The sequence below is a fragment of the Balaenoptera borealis genome, assembly GCF_965194805.1.
Source record: "Balaenoptera borealis genome assembly, chromosome: 15".
Classification (NCBI taxonomy): Eukaryota; Metazoa; Chordata; class Mammalia; order Artiodactyla; family Balaenopteridae; genus Balaenoptera; species Balaenoptera borealis.
Window position 1 is genome coordinate 62199370 of NC_138871.1, and position 20875 is coordinate 62220244.

The 20875-nt window shown below is 46.3% G+C and overlaps 1 protein-coding gene across 4 annotated transcripts in view; it reads right to left on the reverse strand.

Moving 5' to 3' along the window:
• The window catches only part of VIT (vitrin), a 133229-nt gene that overhangs the window by 13459 nt on the left and 98895 nt on the right, over positions 1-20875 (reverse strand). For 3 of the 4 annotated variants that reach the window (XM_082356751.1, XM_082356754.1, XM_082356752.1), the window contains 3 exons: positions 19973-20035; positions 15392-15539; positions 2166-2269 (listed from right to left, as the gene is read on the reverse strand). In XM_082356751.1, the coding sequence (XP_082212877.1) occupies positions 2166-2269; positions 15392-15539; positions 19973-20035 (315 nt within the window). The remainder of the gene's footprint in view (positions 1-2165; positions 2270-15391; positions 15540-19972; positions 20036-20875) is intronic. The other variant, XM_082356753.1, reaches the window with a different exon arrangement.

Genomic DNA, 20875 nt, shown 5'->3' on the forward strand with positions numbered 1-20875 from the left:
GTCATGGTCAATTTGTGCTCAATACATATTCCATCCACCTTCCAGCATGTCTTGAAAGCAGAGGCTGGAAATCTGAACACTACATTGTTGTTGAGACTTCCTTGCAGCTAGTTCTGGATTTGTTTTAGTTTCATGAAATGATGCACACACATGAGATTTGATTCTGCTATCTCTGCTGACAAGTCTGTAGAGTGTTTGACTTCTCCAGGGAAGTGTTAGCAGAGGCGCCTATGTTTGGGTCACCAGCTTCCTTGGTGTTGAGAATGTAGGGTGCAGAGTATTCACTCTGTGGCTGTGAATGGAGCAGGCAAGGCATGGTTTTGGAGCTGGCAGCTATAGCAGAAACTTCCTGATCATGGTGGCTTCCTGGTTGAAGCAGATTCCTAAAGAGGCTGTGGTGGCAGAATTGAGAAAGCAATTTCCTGATCTTGGAAGAGGTACAGCTCCTTGGAAGTCCTGGTTCTGCAGGAAGCCTTTGGAAGCCATCTCCGAAAGCTCAGCCTAGAGTCCATTTCTTCAGTAATTCTCAAAACCATTTAATACCCTGAAATAAATCCCTTTCTGCTTAAACCAGCTGGAATGGGTTCAGTTCTCTAAACCCAAACCCAGATCAATACAGGACAGAGATAGAACATGTTACCCACTGAAAGAAGGTATGCTGATTTTATTAATCCCATCAAATAAACAGAATATCTTCTGAAGTTTTAAAGTTTTTATTTTTTAAACAATTCTCTTTAAAAGTTTTAAATTTTATTTATTTTTGGCTGCGTTGGGTCTTCGTTGCTGCACGTGGGCTTTCTCTAGTTGCGGCGAGTGGGGGTTACTCATTGCAGTGTGCCGGCTTCTCATTGCAGTGGCTTCTCTTGTTGCGGAGCACGGGCTCTAGGCGCGTGGGCTTCAGTAGTTGTAGCACACAGGCTCAGCAGTTGTGACTCGAGGGCTCTAGAGCGCAGGCTCAGTAGTTGTGGTGCACGGGCTCAGTTGCTCCGCGGCATGTGGGATCTTCCCGGAACAGGGCTTGAACCCGTGTCCCCTGCATTGGCAGGCAGATTCTTAACCACTGCGCCACCAGGGAAGCCCCTGAAGTTTTAAAGTTTTACTCCATGATACATTACTGGAATTTCACTGATCTAAGTATTAAATTGAAAACAAATCAGACTTCAATTCTATCATGTTCCTGATGAGGTACTACTGATTTGGTGTCTTGGATAGCAGTGACTTGGCCAGTGTGTATTTAGACTTGTTCAGAAATCAAAGGCTCTTCATTTGCCAGATACTAATATACTGGTCTACAGAGACAGACACTGAGGTGGAGAGGGAAATAATTAATCAGGTTTCCTGTAATTTTGAAGATGATCCTTCAAAGCTAGTTCTATTCCCTGTGTGCACTCCATGTCAAGCAACTGTGGCTCACTTCTCCATTTCCCTGGATTGCGATGGTACAGACAGGTTCCCCAAGAAGTGGACAGCCTTCCCAGTGCCCCCAAAACCAGACCACCATTTATAAATTAGTACACTGGCATGGGCTCATTGGTGGCCTTTGAACTTGGTTAGTGTGAAACTGTTTCCTAATGCCTGGTCACCTCTGGGGAACTGATAAAATGGAGTTTCTGGATCTGCCCCATTGAGGACTAGATCTTGACCTTGGAATTCTGGTACCCCACTGCCACCGCCCGCCCCATCACCACCACCAAGGATCAGATAGAGACTCAGCCTGAAACAAAGACCATGTCTCTTTTCGCACAGTTATTACTATAACAGGAGCTGATTAGAAAAAGACTCCCAAGGGGCACTGTGGAGCTTCCTGAATGGAACTGGTTACAAATTTTACTTATTTTTATAAAAAAAAAAAGTTTTTACAAAATATAATGAAAAATAGTTGATGACTCGGAGAACAGTCGGGATAGTCATGATTGCAGTTCCACTTGTCCTGAAGAAAGCTGCCATACTGAGGAACCAGGCGTGCTAGAACTCTCCAGCATGTGTGTGGTAATGATTTTTGCCCCCTGAATCCATGATAATACTTGAGGAAAGATACAGATATTATGTGAGTCATTTCTTGATGAATTATTTTGATTCTTTCCTTTTTCTATCTAGCATGTTAGCAGACGACCACACAGAAAGAGAACCATGGTAGCAAGAAGATCGGTATCCGGATCACATACCTACATTAGAAAGCCCTCCTCTCTGGGTAATTTTCTCTATGGCTGTCTTCAGATCCCGGGAATTCATGTGAGTCTTGAGATTAAACTGGGTAACAGGGTTGTCTCTGAAGATTCAGAACAAGAAATAAAAATTAGCTGGAAAGTTATTACACTTTGAGGAAAGCAGAAATCAGAGCTGATTGTTTTAGATATGAACAGAATGGAAGCTGCTTCAAAGCCTTAAGCTGGTGTTTATAAAATGCCCCACTGTGGACAGAAGTAATGGGAGGACTGGGTCCTCCGCAGTGTGTGTAGAGAAAATCGGGCTGTTTCAGGGCTCCGGAGGCATGGGTTCTAGTTTTGACTATGCTGTTTCCTAGCTGTGTGACCTTGAGAAGTCATCTAACTTCTCTGGGCCTCAGTTTCCTCATCTAGATAAAAATCAAGATCATGACGTTTATGTTGTTAAAGAGCAGGACTGTTGTCCAGTGGGATTTTGCAAATGTCAGGGTGTCCCCAGGCTGCCCCAGGCTGCCCCAGACCCTCCTTTCCAGGAAGAGGGTCTCAGCTGATAGCCACCCCCGGGTTACCCCAGCACTGGAACTGTGTCTTAACAGCCGTGTCAAGGAGAAGACATCCCTTCATCTTTCTCACTCTGTGGCTCCTGTGACTGGGTGAGAATATTCAAATCTTACCCAGAAGGTCAACATCTATTTTATTGAAGCCTGAAAAATGTTAGCTGCAGAGGAGTTGGAGTGAATTAAGTGGAGAAACAGAATGAGAACCCTTCTCTAGACCAGAGTCTCCTTGGGTAACAGGCTTGGGAGCAGCTGAGCAGGGGGTGTGGAATACCTTTCGTGACCAGGTGGAAGGTGTGTTGGGAGGGATGAGGGCTCCGTGGGGTGGACGTGTGTGGTCACACTCAGGATGAAGTGGGGATGCACAGTGAAATCACATCTCTCGAAGCACTGACACTCAGCCACTGGCAGCGCTTCGTGCAGGTGTGACCTCTAAGGTCACACGGAGCCCCAGACTCCAAAAGCGCCTGCACTTGCTTCAATGCTCTGACGCTGCTGTCTTGAAATTCTTAATACTTTTTGAAACTGAAATGTGGAACTGCAAATTACGTAGCTCGTCCTGGCTGCAGATTACTGAGTCTTCAAGGAGAGGGAGAAGGAGACCTTTAAAAGCAGTCTTTCCATAAACACCTGGAGTAGATCCAGGAAGAAGCAGGTTTCGGCAGTTTCAGGTGGGAATTCCCGGGCCCTACAGTGGATTCTCAGCCAGTCCTTTGGGGAACCTGGCAGTGCAGTCACCAGGAAGCCAGTCCCCCAGGACCCGAGAGGAGACATCCTCTGCCTCCCTCCCCTCCCCTGCTCCGACCCTATTATCCGACCCTCCTAGCTATCACAAGGTGATCTATGTCGGAGGAGAGTTCGGAAAGAGGCTGGAAGGATGCCCCTCTGTCCTCCATCTCATTAGTGAATATGAGGGACACAGGCTGGTTCTTAAGCAAAACCAAAGCAAACTGCCCAGAAGTCCGCTTCTCTAAGCGAGAGGTGATGTGAAACTGGGAGGACCAACTACCTTCAGCGAAGACAAGGAAAGTTTAAGACAAGCTCAACTAGGGTGGGTGTTGGGGAAAAATCCAACCAGATGAAAAGCCACCAGGTGAAAACCAAGTTCTACTTTAGCATTAAACACAAACGAACAACAACAATAAAGCAAAGTGCAGAACAGAGAAATGTGGGCATTCTGGCTGAGCTCGACCTCACCATCAAGCCACATGCGAAGGCTGCGAACCGAACCGAGGCTGCTTTAACACACCCCACTGCTCAGGGCCCAGGGAGGGGAATCACAGGGAAGGAACTCTAGTACTTTCACAGTTAGTCTTCTTTCCCTTGGGGCTCCAGGGCTTTCTGGTTTCTATTCTCACAGATCAATTTCAGTAACTGCTGTACTTGCCCCCCGGCCACCTAGGCTCAAAACCTGGACCCCATCTTTACTTGCTCAGTCATAGGACCCATGGGACCTGTCAGGCACATCTCCTAAGTTCCTCTATCTGGAGCACTTGCTTTTATCCTCTCCTCTGTGTTTCTGTGCAACCCTCTGAGTTCAGGCCCCCTTACTTCTTGCTGGTTCTATTATGAGTCTCTATGTCAGTCTCTGCAATGCTGGGTATATGCCTGTCTGCTAGAGAACCCTTCCTCATGTTCAGCTCTGACTGTAAAACTTGGCTCAAAATCATCCGAGACTCCTATTGTTAAACTTCATATTTTGGCTTTCAAAGCCCATCCGTAACTTGATTCCAACCTAGCAGGCTCATACCGTTCTCTCTCTCACTCTCACCTATATTCTACTTAGAATGAGCTACTCACTATTTCCTGGTTTTCTAGCCCTGTGCCTTTGCTCATCGGTTCCCTCATCTGGGAAACCCCAATTGTGCCCACCCTCCAAGCTCCAGCTACCTGTCTCCCTGGGCCCCGATCCCAGCTGACAACCTCTGTACCTGCTTCCTCTAGCTCACGACACCTCGCACAGTATGTGGTACCTGCAGGCACTCCATTAACAGTATCAGAGAGACATACATTTCTTCTTTTCTCTTCTGTGCATCTCTACCTCTAAATGCTGGTGTTCCCGGCAGTTCTATCTCCCTCATGCATCCCTTCTTAATTTATGCACAACCCTGGGGGATCTCATCAACTTCAGCCACTTGGGGTTCACCGACCATTCATATGCCAACAGCTGTTTCGTGCACACTGGTCGGTCCTCTCTCTTGAACCTCAGAATAAATAAAAAGGCTTCCATACATCTGGAATACTTCCATACATCTGTGGTCCCTGGTGTGGTCCACAGGCTCCTTGGCTTTGATATTTCCAAAACTGAAGTCAATTATCTTCCATATCTGCTCCATCAAACCACCCACATCCCCTTCTGTAGTCCCTCTTCTGACTCATCAAGTCATCCCAGCAATATGCACTCTTGTCAGACCAACCTCTTAAATATTTCTTGTGTCTCTCTCATCCTTTCCATCCTCAAGTTTGGACTATGATCTTCTCTTTCCTGAACTACGGCTATAGCTTCCTACCTAGTCTTCCTGCACCACAGTGGCCTCTGCAGAGGATGTTTTATCCAAAGGTGCTAAGTGCCTATCAGAGGTGGATTAACTTGGATGTTAATGATACTTCTTCCAAGGGGCCTAATTTTGTATTTGTAATTTTGTGTTATTTATCTTAAAAGAGTCCCCAAGCTACATAAGCTTCAGACTCCCCAAAGTCTGGATCTACCCTTGGTAACCAAGGAATATGAACTTTTCAGGGACTGGAAAAAAAAAGAATGAGTTAAAACAACAAAAGTATTATTAGCTAGAAAATAGAAAATTGCGAAATTGATATTGACAATAACAACTACGTAATTGTCTACCAAACAATGTTATATATGCCCCATTAACTGGAAAATTTTTGGCTCTACTTACATTTGAAAATGGTTTTGAGGCTAGATTTTCTCACTTTGAAAGATTTCCTGAGTGTGTCTGACGATTGTGAAGAAATCATAGCTGATCGTAAATTAAGCGTTGCTCATAGACAAATAATTTCAAAAGCAAAAACATAAAATTTTCTTTCAAAAGTGTTTACAGAAAAGTATTTAAATGTGGAAGCTAGTCACCTAGTCACATCCATAGTGTTCCCCTGCTCATGAGGCTGTCTGAATGTCGATCACTTTGTAGAGTGGTGGATCACCTCTTTCCCATACTACATGTACTGTCAAGTCCTGTTATCTGCAATAGTTATGTTTTATAAAGCTGCTGCAAACATCAAATTAGCAAGTTCTGAGCCATTGCTCCTAGGGAAAACATGGGGTTATGTTCCTGTGGGCCTCTGGTGACATTTTCATCAATAGATCAGTATATAAACTTGTTTATGTATGTTTCTGTTTCAAGGTACCCAATTTAATATATAAGTTTCTTACAAATAATTATATGCAAATTTTCCGTATAATGAAACACTAGCTGAGAAGGGTTTAACATTTTCTTGACCCTGGGTAGTGCTACTGTAAATTTTTTGGCTTTCAGTCTCACAGTGCTATCCACTGTGCCTAAAAAAAAAAATCAGTCATCATTTCATGAATTCCTAACTTCAGCCACTTTTCCTTCTTTTCCATAGCTTCATCATGCATTATAGATATTAGGTACTTTAGCACTTTCTGGAGCAGATCAAATCTGTTGATCACACACAGATCAACAAATTTCCTCTCTTTTTTGCTGAATATAGCAAGTCATCAATTCGTTATTATTGAACTCATGACTAACAGCACAATAAGTTGCCTGGAGGAATTTTATCTAACACCTGCAGTTTCTCCATAAGCACATCACAGCTTTCTTGTGCTTAGAACACTAGATCGCACTCCAACACTACACTTGGGGCCATTAAAAATAGTGAAATCACCAATGAGTGGCAGAAAAATGAGGTGCTAAATAGACTGTGAAAAGGACACTTGTTTACAGTACGAGCTGAAACTAGAAGGCAGAGCATCGCCTTGTTGAACCTCAGCTGGGAATGTTGTGTATTTCATACCCTCTCTGTGCATGTCCACACAACAACTGTGAAAGTGCCATAAGTATTGATTTTGGAGATACAAGTACATTTGAGGGAGTAGGTGAATTTGCAGATAGGGGATCTGTAAATCATGAAGATTGACTGTAACCTACTTGTGAACAGGTGCTATGTCCCAGTATTTCCTATCCCTGGTGCTTAGCATACAGGGGGTAATAGAGAATTATGGAAAGGAAGGAAGGAAGGAAGGAAGGGAGGGAAGGAGGAAGCTCAGATGTCCTCTCCTCTCTTAGATCATCCCGGGTAGAGCTGAATACTCCCCTCTGAGCTCCACACTCCACTCTCTTCCCCTATTACATCATAGCAGTAGATGACTCTATCTTCAGAAGCAGACAGATGAGCTATTCATATACCCAATGAATAGATGCTTTTCATTTTATTTAATGTTATTTCTTTTAAAGATATCGCCTCCCTTACTAGCTGGTGAAGTCCCGAAGAACAGAATCTCTATCACAGTTATTTATTTTTAATGAATTGAAAGGTTGGATCAGAGGACCTCTGAAACTCTTTCCAATTGCTAAAATTACGATTAGGAGTAAAGCCGCAGAGCTCATCCGCCAAGGGACTTACAGGCAAATGTAATCAAACCACTTAGATGAATTTTACATTAGTATCCCCTGCAAATGGCATAGTGCTTAGACCGTGGTAAACACTCAATAAATCTTTGTTAAAATGTAATGTAATTAAATTATAGGAATGAATGGTAAGTCTTTAACCTGCAGACTGTGGCAGCTCTCAGTACCAGAGCACATGGGTGTATGTGTCCTTTTTTAGGATATATGGGCTGGTGGCCTTTTATTTAAAAGGCACCAGGCTAGGGGTAGGGATTTTTTAAATAAAAGGAGAACCTTTTTATTTAAAAAATCCCTACCCCTAGCCTGGTGCCTTTTTCAGAGATGAAGATTATTTTAAAAGTTCAAAGACATGTGCCACTATATTTTAATGTAAGCAACCTTTTAATTCGTAATTTTATTAGATCTCATTAAAGGAAAACACATTTTTTCCCTCAGTGATATCAAAGATTTCCTTTGAAAATAAGAGAAGAAAATAAAGATTTACAGCTCAAGGAGAAAATATCAAATTGTTCTATGTTTAGAAAAAGAGCTAAGGCTAATGAAGAGAAATGATAGGGAGCCAGCATTTGACTATGCATAGAAAGGGATAATTCATGCAATAGGAAAGGACTATCTCGCAAGTGTGTGAGAAGAAAGAATGCCTGTTAGAGATGGGCACAGGTGATTCCTAGGAAGGCTGGGGCCTGGGGGCAGGGAACTGGACAGAGCATCTGTGTCTCCAGGCCTCCCTGATGACAAGTCTCACCTGAGGCACCCTGTTAAACTACACAGGTTACCAGGTCTCCTCCCAGCAGAAACTCAATTCAGAAGGTCTGGGCTGGGGGCAGGGATTTTTTAAAATAAGGGATCCAGATGAATCTCATCCTTGGGACAGTTTGGGAAGCCCTGGATTTTAGAGGACTTCTGAGGCCCTTTCAGTCCTAAGGTTCCCATTTGGTTGAAGTCCCAGAGTCTATTGGTTTACCCCATAATGCTTTGAGTCACATGGAGTGAGCCTCTCAAATGAATTTTTATGCCAGTAGAGACATATTAACTAACCATATTCCCTATAACAAGAACCTTTTGAAACTGTTTCCTACAACAAGATATCATCACCTTAAGGTTAAAATAAAATAACATGACTATCCTTAGCCTTTTAATTAATGCTAAAGTGTGATGATTTATGGACTTAGTCATTGAGATGAACCATGCCTGTGAACTCAGGAGGGTGTTCTAGGGTGACCCTGGTTGCCTAAGGACATGCTGCTGGCTGCAGGTCGGGTGGCAGACTTGTCCCTTGAGGGTATTACCTGCTCAGAGTGAAAATGATTCTGCCCTTCCCTACAAAGCACTGAGCATGGGGCCCAGGCCGACCTGCTGAGGGAATTATCACAACTAGCCCCTTTTGAAAGGACACTGGCCGTTCTCACATTTCCTAGGATCAGAGACGTGGAGCAGAGTCTTATAATCAAATTTTGTTTTTAGAGGAGTAGGGTTTTTTCTTGGTAATTAGCAACAATAATTCCACTCCTCCACCAAAAAATAGAAAATGAATCTGCAAGCGTCTTCCTGCTGGAGGAAATGTGGGTGAGTAATCTGCTGATCTAAGAATTACTCTGGAGCCAGGGGGCTGTCCGGCTTGCTGTCTGTTACCACGTCTCTGGGCTAGGTAAGTCCAGCGACACGGAATGTCTTGGCAACAGACACAGTGTTTGGTGCTTCCCAAACTTAGCCGTTTGGCCCGGTCGCCTGGGGATTTTGTTAAAAATGTAGATTCTTTTTTTTTTTTTAATTTATTTTTGGCTGCGTTGGGTCTTCCTTGCTGCGCATGGGCTTTCTCTAGTTGCGGCGAGTGGGGGCTACTCTTCATTGCGGTGCACGGGCTTCTCACTGCGGTGGCTTCTCTTGTTGTGGAGCACGGGCTCTAGGTGCGCGGGCTTCAGTAGTTGCAGCATGCGGGTTCAGCAGTTGTGGCTCGCAGGCTCTAGAGCTCAGGCTCAGTAGTTGTGGCGCATGGGCTTAATTGCTCCACAGCATGTGGGATCTTCCCAGACCAGGGATCGAACCCGTGTCCCCTGCACTGGCAGGCAGATTCTTAACCACTGCGCCACAAGTGAAGTCCCTAAAATGTAGATTCTAACTCTGCAGGTTGGGTGCGAGGTCCGAGGTTCTGCCTTTCCAACAGCCTCCCAGGTGAGGCCGTGGATCACATTTTGAGTGGCAATGTCTTAGAGGATGCTGTAAGAATCAAGAAAATCAGCAGCGGGGCTGCCAGTGATAAGAGGAAGGGAGAAGAATAAATAAGAAGTCTGGAGCAGGCATAAGAAAGGCTGAGAGGAGGGAGGAGGATGGAGCTCCTATAGCCCTAGGGTGGCAACCTGGCGGGGAGACAGTTGGGGCCCGGGACACAGTGTTCACCAGATGAGAGCACAGCCCCGTGGGAATATTTGTGCCTTCACATTCTGGTTGTGCAACGGAATCACCTGGGGAGTTTTAAAAATGAATGACGCTTGGGTCCCACACTCAGAAATTCTGATTTAATCGATCTGAGGTTGGGTCTGGGCATTGGGATTTTCAGATGCTCCCCAAGTGATTCTAATTTGCATGGGGGTGGCCACCTGCTTCTCTAGCAGAATGGTCCAGGGGGTCTAGGGAGAATGATCTCAGCATGGGTGGAGGGCACTGGGATAAGCCCCAGCGATGTGCGATGGGGGGTCGAGGGGAACCATTGAGTAGAAGTGGTGCAAGTCGAGGGCAGTGTCCTCATTTCCTTTGTCCCTCTGGGAGAACCACGTGGTGGGGAACAGGAAAAGCATAAGATTCTTGTGTGAGCTGTATTCCCAGCTCACTCAGCCTTGAGACTGTGTCCCCGAGGCCTGTGGCTCAAGGGTTCACCTGCCTTGAGAGAGGAGTGGCAGGGGGGTCTTTGCAAGTGCCATTAGGTCCTGGAGAGCCCTCTCAGGCAGTCAGGCGGCTGTTCTGGATCCTGTTAGTTCCTGTAAAGGCAGTGTAGACTGAGGGCATGAGGAGAGGACGGGGAAGGAGTTGGAGAGACCTGTGCTCGGCTGGGTGCTGCCCTCTCACCTGGGAAGCTGAGCTGTCCCTTGCCCTCTTGAGGAGTTGGTGATTCTCACCTTGGCTACAGATTGGAATTATAGATGAAAAGACCAGCTTCTGGGTATTTGCAGGATTCTGGTTTAATAGGGCTGGGATGGGGCCCAGGCATCAGCATCTCTAAAAGCTCCCCTGGTGATCACAATGTGAAGTCGGGGCTGGGCACTCCCTTCCTGCTCTGAAGTCCTGAGGTGCTGAGACTTGCAACTCCCGGCCCCCTCCAGCCGGGGCTCATGCCCCAGCCCCTCCTATCCCTTCCTTTGCTGCAGACTCAATGAAATGTGACAGAATGGTCCTCCTTGCCAGATGTATTAGTTGCCTATCTCAGTTGTAAACTTAGGGGCTTCAACAACACACTTACCAGTTTACAGCTCTAGAGGTCAGAAGTCCGAATTGGGTCTCCCTGGCAGGGCTCTGCTCCTTTCTGAAGGCTCTCGAGAGAGTCATTGCCTTGCCTTTTTCAGCGTGCATTTCTTGGTCAGGGCCCCTTTCCTCCAGCTTCAAAGAAAGCTGTCGCATCTTTCTGACTAATCTTCCGTAGTCACATCTCCCTCCAACTGATAATAGCTGGGAGAGGTTCTCTGCTTTCAAGGACTCAGCTGATTAGACTGGGACACTGGGTAATCCAGGACAATCTCCCCATCTCAGGGTCCTTGACTTTAACCACATCCACAAAGCCCCTCCTGCTCTGTGAGGTAACACATCCAGGGGTTCCAGACGTGGGCAGCTTTGCGGCCATTATTCTGCCCATCACACCAGACCCGACACCTCGTTTCTTCTCCCTCCTCTGGTTGCCCCACACTCAGTGGCTCAGCTGATCCACGGGAGCCTCTGGGCATCCTTCCTGCTTTGGGGGCAGGAAGGGAGGCTCAGCTGAGGGTGCGCAGTCAGGGCTGAGCTGGGTGGGCTGTGAAGTAACAAAGTAAGGAGATGCAGCCCACCTCAGAGCCAAAACATGGGGCGCCTGTCAGAGAACCATGAGCAAAGAAAAACGGATTTCACTTTGAAATGAAGAGAAACCGATATTTTGCTTTATTCTACAGCTGTTCTCCAATGTTGGTATCCTGGGGTTGATTACAAAGTTCAAAAGAACCTGTGCAATTCTGTTCCATTTATACTGAAATCAGGGACAAAAACAAAATCCTACGGAGGGTCGAGAGGGCATTCAGCCCCTGTGGATCCAGGTGGCAGCTAAAATGTGAGCTGCTTGTCTTCCTTATTCTGTTTGCTAGACTTCACCTAACAGCAACTTGCTCTGGCCATTCTTTCAGCTGGCCTCTTAATGTTCCTGTTGGTCATAAGCGCAATCACGAGCATGTTGGCTGTTTAACTGCAAATTAGAACATGTGTGCAAGATGGGGGCCTGAGACTTGGCCTTGTCTTCAGCAGTGTCTCTGTCCTCAGTTTGGTGGAAAGCCTCCATTATCAGGAGCTTTCTTGGCAGAGGAGCAAAATCTTGAAGTCAATTTGGTTCGACATGTTAGGGATTAACCCAAGATTTAACATCTCTCCTCTCCCTAGTGGTCATGCATTTAGCTGTGTGTTCTTAGGTAAGTCACTCAACCTCTCTGTGTCTGTGTCATACGCTGCGTCTCTTACTGGAGGTGCGTGATGACTGTGGAAGGAACGCTGTGGTTGCTGAAAGGTTAACGCGGGCCTGGGCTCCGAGCCTCTGCGGGTGCGGCGGGGGGGATGTGGGAGAGGGAGCATGATGGCACCACGGGGGCTGAGGAGCTCCGCCTGGTCCGGACCAGAATTAGGAGGCCAGCCAGCGCAAGGGGGAAGTTACAGAGGAGCAGAAACCACGAGCCTGGCAGGGGATGTTGCTGGGCCACTGAGGAGAGAGCGGAGTGGACAAGCAGAGAGACAAAGAGATGCAGGGAAAGGAGGAGGGAGGGGATGACCAAGACTTGCCAGTCCTGTGACATCACTCTCCCTTCACCTGCCTGCCTGGGTTGGTTTTCTGTTTCCTGCACCCAAAATATCTTTGTGTAGGATGCTTACGGATCAGGATACAGAACGAGCATTTTGTACATCAGGTCATTTTTAGCCTTCTCGTATTTTTATTTCTTATTTGCCTTCTGTTTTCTGTTAATAGTATGAGTCTTCTAAATTCCAAATTTAAAAGTCTAAGTTCTGCCTCAGCTCTAAGGAAAACCAAGGGAAGGAATCTTCTGGGGGGAGTCTCCCATGTGGACCCACGGCAGCAGTGACAGAGGGGAGAGGCCCGAGAGCAGGAGAAATTCTGAGCTCGGGAGTCCTCCAACCTTGGCCAGCTCCTTTCCAACCCCAGTCTCACCTTGAGTGCTCGTTCTTGCCAAGGTGGTCATTTCTTTTAGAGCCTTGTTTCCTCATTGTAACACGAGGAGGTGGAACCAGGAGCTTTCTAAGGCCCCACTGCTCTGTGATTCTGAGAGAGCAGGGCTGATTCCCTGTGGGTGTGAACTGGGCACTAGAATCCGGTGAGAACCCAAAGTACCAGTAGAGGAATCAGTCTCCCAGCCAGCCAAGCACTGGAAAGCCCTTTTCCAGAAACACTGGCCCCATGTCTGCATCGACCTCTGCCCCCATACACTTTCCTTCCCCACCCCCTGCCCTCTCTCGCACTAAGACCATTTGCTGAAGAAAGGACGGATGGGAGCCACCCAGGTGGCTAAAATAAACGCAATTTCAGCTGGGTGTGTGGATTTCCCCTTCAGCCTCATCACACCTTCCTAATGCCTCTCTCCAACTGATTTTGTTCCCCGCATTCCCCTGACGGATGTATAACCTCTGTGCAGCCATCATTTCATTGCTGATCATTCACCCACCTAATCAGAACCTGAGGCTGGAAGGGAGAGGATGGTCACCCAGCATGTTCACCCAACATTCACTGATTGGATGTCTTCTGAGTACAGAGCCAGTCACTGAATTACAGAACATCAGGGCTGGCAGAGCCCTAATAAATCATCTGGTCCGACCGGCCTGTACTTTAGAGATGGCAGCTCTTACATGGAGAGGTTAAGTGACTTGCTTAGGGTCACACAGCGGAGCTAAGGCTAGAATTCAAGACGTCCTGTCACCAGTTCATTGTGCTTTCCACTCCACGCCGTGGCCGAAGGAGGGTGAAGATGATTGATTGGTTTGTATGAGCATAAAGTGAAGGAAAACAGACACATTTCCCTTAAGGGCTTTAAATTAATAAGGACCCTGGACGGAAAAAAAGATGAATAGGGAAGGCATTTTTAGAAAGTGACATTGGAAAGCCTGGAGGTAAACTCTTCCCTGTAAATGGTGATGACATTAGGAACACGTGAGAGAAAATGTCTTTTTGAGAGGAAGGAGTCTTTATTGATTTTTTTCCTTCCCTGCTACATTTGTTCCTTAATCCATGTTCCCATCAGCACACAACACAATGCTCCTGCCATTTTTCTTTTCCTTGACATATTTATCACCTTATTTTCATATTCTCCTATAAACCTTGGTATACACAGCTTTTAAAGCAGCTATTTTTAATGATGACATACCAAGCTTTGAACCCCCCAATAAAACTGACCGGGAACATCTGGCACTAAAACGCTTACATTTCCTCCCCAGAGAAGCCTGCTATTCATCTGCTAACTTTAAAAAGTAACACAGGAATGAAAATAGGTTGACGTCTTGAAAACAAGAAAACAATGACCAAAACCACGTATTTTCCTATTTCAAGTTAAAATCCCCCAGAACATCTGACATTGAGAATTAACATGTGTAGCAATTGGTTATTTTCATATATTTGACTCTGACTATATACAAGTGCCACTTAGCTATTTTCCTTCACAGAAATAGAAGATAGTGCTAAATATGTTATTGGAATTTAATTCTAAAAATACAATCATTATAGGTTCTTATGAAAATAAAGCATTTTATTTCTTTGGACATCTCAAAACTAAATATTCTAGTGTCTGTGACATAACAATCTTGGTTAAAATGCTGTTCGGGGATGTCCCCGGGAAACATTTGAAGGGACCGGAGATGGCCCCAGATGTTGTCAGGTGTGTGTTTTTTACTTTTCAGACTGTGGCTTCTGAGCAAGAGGTACCAAGGCCTAGGGTAGTGTCCAAGGCCGAGGCTAAGCTGCCGATCTGGGAGAAGGAGGGGCGGGTTGTGTCCGAGATCCTCTGTGGAAAGTGAGACAGTTATCCTGCCCTTAATCTTGATCAAAAGCCCACCTGTTATTTGAAATTTGCGCTTGTTTATGCCTTTGATTGCCTATTTATTTTCAGTTGATATCTGTATATCTGCTTTAGCAAGAAATCTATTACATCTGAAATAAGATTGACTTATTATCCCCAATGAGAGAAAAGTTGAGATTGGATGTTAGCATGCGCCCTCAATTTCTACCCTACGTAGAATAGTAAAATGGACTGGGGACAGTCACCTGGGTGAGTGCTGGGGGCCATCCCTTCCTCCACCCACCCCAGTCCTCCCCATTGCCAGGTGAGCTTTCCCAGTACCTGTGTGGAGGCCTAAGGTTGTCCAGAGAAAGGAGGAAGTTCAACCTAGAGCACCATGTTTTCTGGGCATCCCACCTATAGGTGGAGCACAGGAGCCCCTCAAACAAATACTCTAATAGTCAGGGTTGAAAGGGGGCCAACCTTGATGAGGAAACTGACCGTGAGAGAGGTGAAGGTCTAGCCCAAGGCCACGCAGCTTGTTATTGGCTGAGCAAAAACTTGAACTCGGCTCTCTTAATTCCCAAACAAATATTCTCTCTACCAGTCAGGAGTGCAAATGCCATTTAGTTTCAAGTGTGGATTAACTTGTCCCTCCTTCTGGAAGCCTCAGATTTTTTCAGTGGCATCTGGATTGCTTCAGTTTCTTTCATTTACGTTTGTATCAGGGAAGAGAATGAGTCTGCTATGCTCTAGGATGTGTCGGTATTTTTTTCTGGCACAAAATTAAGCGTGGGACATCCCTTGATTTCTGAATTCAGGGCAGCACTTACCCGTACTGAACAACACCCATCAGTGGACCTGCAGGGCCAATGTCAAGAGCTTGGGCAACGTCGGCCAGGAACTGCTTCTGGATTCGGAATCGACGTTTGCCAATGCTCGCGCTCCCATCAATTAAAAATGACAAGTCCACTTTGCAGCCTAAGGAATGGAAAGGGACTCTGTTATTCTGCTTCTCTCTCATTGCATTAACTGCTCACTCCCCTCTTCCTCCACCAGAGCCCCCTGAGATGCCAACGAAAAGAAAGTTTAAAAAAAATAAGTAGCAAGATGCAAGGTATGCTTATTTATTTATATCCGTAACTGATTTTCACCGGGTACCAAGGTCCTGGACACTGGGCTGGTACTTATTTCCATGACTGTTGTAGAATTCTCTGTATCAGCCACAGTTACAGACTACGGAAGCAGGGACCTCCCAGTCAAGTCTAAGAAGGCCCTCAGAATGGTCTCCTAGTTCAGACCATATAAGTGCAGACCCCCAGATGTGGGCATTCACCCAGACTGAGTCCCTGGAGCTTATGGTCTTTTACTCTCATCCTAACTTTTTAGAATTGTGTGTTGGCTCTCTATAAAGGTGGGAAGAATCGGCAGGGCCAGTGCAGAGGGGAGGGCAGGAAGTGTAGATTGAGAAATGGATACTTATCCTTCACTTCCCTGGGTGGGGCAACCCTAGAAATTATCCACCTGTCTCGACAGATACCTGTTCTTATTTGTAGCTACCTTAGATTTTTGCCCCTTCTCTTAGTTGTAACAAAGACTAGGACAGCTCTGGTTAGGATCTCAGGACCTCTGCAAGTAGATGAAGGTTAGGATGAAAGTGGGGGGATGGTGGGGCTGCAAGCTGGTTCAAACTTTCAAACACTGAAAGGAATTGATGGAAAGCCACGTAAGCAAGTAGAAGTCGGTGTCTTATTTATTTATTTATGTATTTTTGGCCGCGTTGAGTCTTCGTTGCTGTGCGCAGGCTTTCTCTAGTTGCGGTGAGCGGGGGCTACTTTTCATTGCGGTGCGTGGGCTTCTTATTGCAGTGGCTTCTCTTGTTCTGGAGCACGGGCTCTAGGTGCACGGGCTTCAGTAGTTGTGGCACGTGGGCTCAGTAGTTGTGGCTCGCGGGCTCTAGAGCGCAGGCTTAGTAGCTGTGGTGCACGGGCTTAGTTGCTCCGCGGCATGTGGGATCTTCCCGGACCAGGGCTCGAACCCGTGTCCCCTGCATTGGCAGGCGTATTCTTAACCACTGCGCCACCAGGGAAGTCCAAGTTGGTTTCTTCTTTGCTCTCGACTGAAATTATATCATCTCAGGATGATAAAACTGATTATTCAGTGCTGATCAGAAGTTTCTTATTGGGAGGTATATAGTCCCTTGATTAACAAAAAATGAGGAATGAGTTCTTTAACAACTGCAATTTGGGAGACAAAAATATTTCAAAGCAGAGTTCCGTGGGCGAAAAGGAGAGAGACAGTAAAATTAGAAATTTCTGGACTGGAGTGTCTAGGAGGACATGGGGGCCAGCTCTGCCCTGTGTGGGAAAGGTGCAGCTGTCCAGACCAGCCTGGATCTCTAAGCTGCCTACACGATCGCCCATGAGGCTGCTCTCAACTTCTGTTCTCTGCATTGTGTTGCTTCCATGGGACTGGGGTCCTCCCATTCCCCAAAAGGAGAAGCTCCATGGCAAGGAGGGATATATATATATATATATTTAATGAAAGGAAGAAATGAACATGAGTTGATACAGTTTTAAGCAGAATTGATGAGAAATATTTAGTAAAGAGTGACACTACAGAATTGGCAGGTTAAGGGCAAAAGTTCTGAGAACATGCTTTATTCTGTTGCTGTGGTGCATGGCAATCAAAACCAGAGGAGAAGTAGGTGATGACAGGCGCCTCTCTGGGCCTGGCTGACTCCGCTGCATCTGGAATCAGTGCCTCGGCTCACTAGGGACCTCGCAAGCTTTTAGACCCTGTGTGCCTGTATGGTCAGGGCCTGCGGACTCTTCCTGTTCAGCTGGCTTCCCCTGTCCTTTGCTGCCCCCAAACTGTCTATGCTCAAGCATGACCCTCGAGATGAAGATTGGAAGAAGTAAATAAAATCAAGAAGCGGAGTTCAGAGATGCCACTAAAGCCTGGGATAAAGCAAAAGAGAAGCAGAACTGCTCTATGGCTTGGCATGTTCCCCAAACAGGGCCAACCCTCTTTCCTAGGTCTGGGCTTGCGATGTGAATTGCCGCCAGCAGGTGGCAGTGATGCTCTTTAGGGCTTGCCGCCCACTGGCACCTATGCTGGAAATGTGGACGGACTCCCAGGCTCCACCCCAATCTATAGAATCAGATCTCAGTTTAGCAAGATCCCCAGGTGATTCCTATGCACATTAAAGTTTGAGAAGCACTCCTGAAGAGAGGTTTTCCTTCAGATGTCAGCATAGTTCAACTTTTGGCTGTGTTGGGTTTTCGTTGCTGCGCGTGGGCTTTCTCTAGTTGTGGCGAGCGGGGGCTACTCTCTTCGTTGTGGTGCGTGGGCTTCTCATTGCGGTGGCTTCTCTTGTTGTGCAGCACGGGCTTTAGGCATGCGGGCTTCAGTAGTTGTGGCACATGGGCTCGGTAGCTGTGGTGCATGGGCTTAGTTGCTCCGTAGCATGTGGGATCTTTCCAGACCAGGGCTCGAACCCGTGTCCCCTGCATTGGCAGGCGGATTCTTAACCATTGTGCCACCAGGGAAGTCCCTCTCCTTATTTCTTACATCTTGAACTGTGCTCAAGATTGATGTGTTGATTTCATAGGTTTTAAGGAGGTGAGGTGTTTCTCTGTTTCCTTTGCTCTCTTCACTCATTAGCCTGATGGCTGATATCGGGATCATCTTTGCTCCTCCTTCCCAAGAATGTTTTAATGACAATGGATCCCGCTCAGGGCGTGTGCTCACTGAGACCCTAGTGGCTTCCTCATACAGAGATGAAAACATGCTGATGTGAAGATGACAACATCAGTACGAAAGGACAGAACTGGGTTATGAAATGTCCAGCATGAGCAATTTATTACGGTCACTGAGGTTGCAGCAGGAGGAAGAAAAGGTAAGACAGAGTGTCTACAGTAATCAATCTACCAATTTTCTTAATTGCTTTGGTTTTCTTCAACGTGATACAATTTTATAGATTAACGCTTTTTGTTGGCCAGTATATTAGGCCAGTGTTTCTTAACCCTGGATAAGTATCAGAGTTGCTTATGCAGCTTCAATAAATAAAGATGCCTGGGAATCACTCCAGGCGGTGCTTCTCAAGGGCTAGCATGCAAAGGAATTGCTTGATTCAGTAGATCTGGGGGCGAGTCTGAGGTTCTGCAGTTCTAACAAGCTCCCAGGTGACGTCAATTCTGCTGGTCCTCAGACCACACTTTAAGTAGCAAGAGCTAGAGAGAGACTGATTCAGTAGGTATGAGGCAGGAATTGGTACCTTTCATTTTTAAAAATGTCTTTAGGTGGGACTTCCCTGGCGGTCCAGTGGTTAAGACTTCGCCTTCCAATGCAGGGGTTGCGGGTTTGATCCCTGGTCGGGGAGCTAAGATTCCACATGCCTTGCGGCCAAAAAACCAAAACATAAAACAGTAGCAGTATTGCAACAAATTCAATCAAGACTTTAAAAATGGTCCATGCCAAAAAAAAAACCCCCCAAAAAACGTTAGTCTTCAGGTGATTCTCACCCAGAGGTGAGTTGAGACTCACAGCCCATTGGTGGCGGACTTGTCGCAACTTTCTGGGAGAATTTGCAGGTGCTCTCCTTGGCTTGCAACACACAGCTCCCTCCTGGTTTTCCTCTTTTTCTCTGGTCCCTTCTTTCTGGTATCCTCAGGTGGCTTCTCTTCCACCGAGTTAGTCTTAAAGGTCTTCAGGTTTAAGTCGTCTGTTTCTTCTTACTCTATCCTGTCTCCCTAGGTCACATTTTCTGTTCTGACAGCTTTGGCTTTGAGCTATGGCTCATCATCTTCCAACTCTAAATTTCTGGCTGGGCTATCCTTTCAGAATGTCAGATCTGGGTAGTTAACTCTCTGCTAGACCAAACGTCTTACAGAAGATGATAGATGTAAACACTCTCCTGCCCCAATGTGCTCGGTCCCCAGTGGTCCTCATGGCAGCACCATTTGCCCTAGTTGTCCAAATCATCTTTAATGGCTCCCTCTCTCGCACTTCTACCTCTAACCCTCTGGATTCTTCCTTCTCTATCTCTTGAATTTGCCCATTTCTCTCCATTTATGCTTCCCTCTCTGAGCTCTGTGTACCATCATCTCCACTGGACCACTGTCCTCGCTGGCAAGCGAGTCTCCTCCTTTCATCCGCCTTGTCCTTGTCGCCCCACTCCACCCCACCCTGTTGCCATAGTGATGTTTTAAACATCTGATCCTCTTGCACATAGATAGTGTAAATCCTTCCAAAGCTTCCCTTTCCCCTTAGAACAAAGTGACAGAAGAGAGGAGATAAATAGATCCAGGGTAGGAGAGAGGCGGATTAGGGTGGGAGTGAGTGCAGAGAGGGGAGAGAGAGCAGATCAGATGTCAAAGCCACTATGGGCTTCTAGTTGTCAATTAACTTACTTGGATCTCCCTGGGATACTGGCTCCAAAGACTGTGTGCTTAATTCTTTTTTTGGAACAAATCCTGGAAAGAGCAGTAAAACTTTTGGTGACTTACAAGAACAGGAAGCATCTGGCCTCACCCCAGGGATGGGGACAAAATGGATATTCACACTCAGCTCAGGGGGCTTGGCTTACTAAGTGTGCTCTTCTCCATAACACCCCCATCTTAAGAGAGAAGAATGAATGAATACTTACCGACAGCCTACTAGAGACACAGTACTCCCCTGGGTGCTTACAGGAATTTGAAGTCAGGAGACTTGAGATTTGTCCCCTACCGCCCATTAGGAGATAGCCATAGTCTCCTTATCTGAAAGCATTAAGCACTTTGCCGGTGTAAATTATCCCTCTGTAAAATTCTGAAAATCTTGAGGTCAGGGCACGTGTCTCACTCATCACGTGAACCTTTCGTGTGGTCCTCAGTCAACATTCAGTGACTGAGTTGATGAACAAAGATGAGTGAGACTGAGGACAGTCTAATGGGGGTTGGGTGTAGACTGGAGGGGAAGAGATGAGATACAAGCAACTCAAACAAATAAGAGCGTCTATAATGCTTCCCTTCCCCTCCAGCAGTCTGAGACCAGAGTACAGTTGCAAAAGGGTTTAGGGCTTTGAGAGGGGGTGTATGTGAGTTGAATTTCAGCCTCAAGGGTCTTCTTCAGAGCTGTTTACCTGGGAGCCAAGTTCACAAATATATCATATAAGGAAATAAAGACAATAAATACGAGTCTTTTTAGGCTTGGTAAGGCCAATGAGTTTCTTGGGCAGAGTGAAACCTGCAGCACCAACCAGAAGTGAGTCTCCCCGTTTCTGGGATGCTGGGTAGCGCCACTGAGAGTCTCCCCCAGTGGAGGGAGGTGCTAAG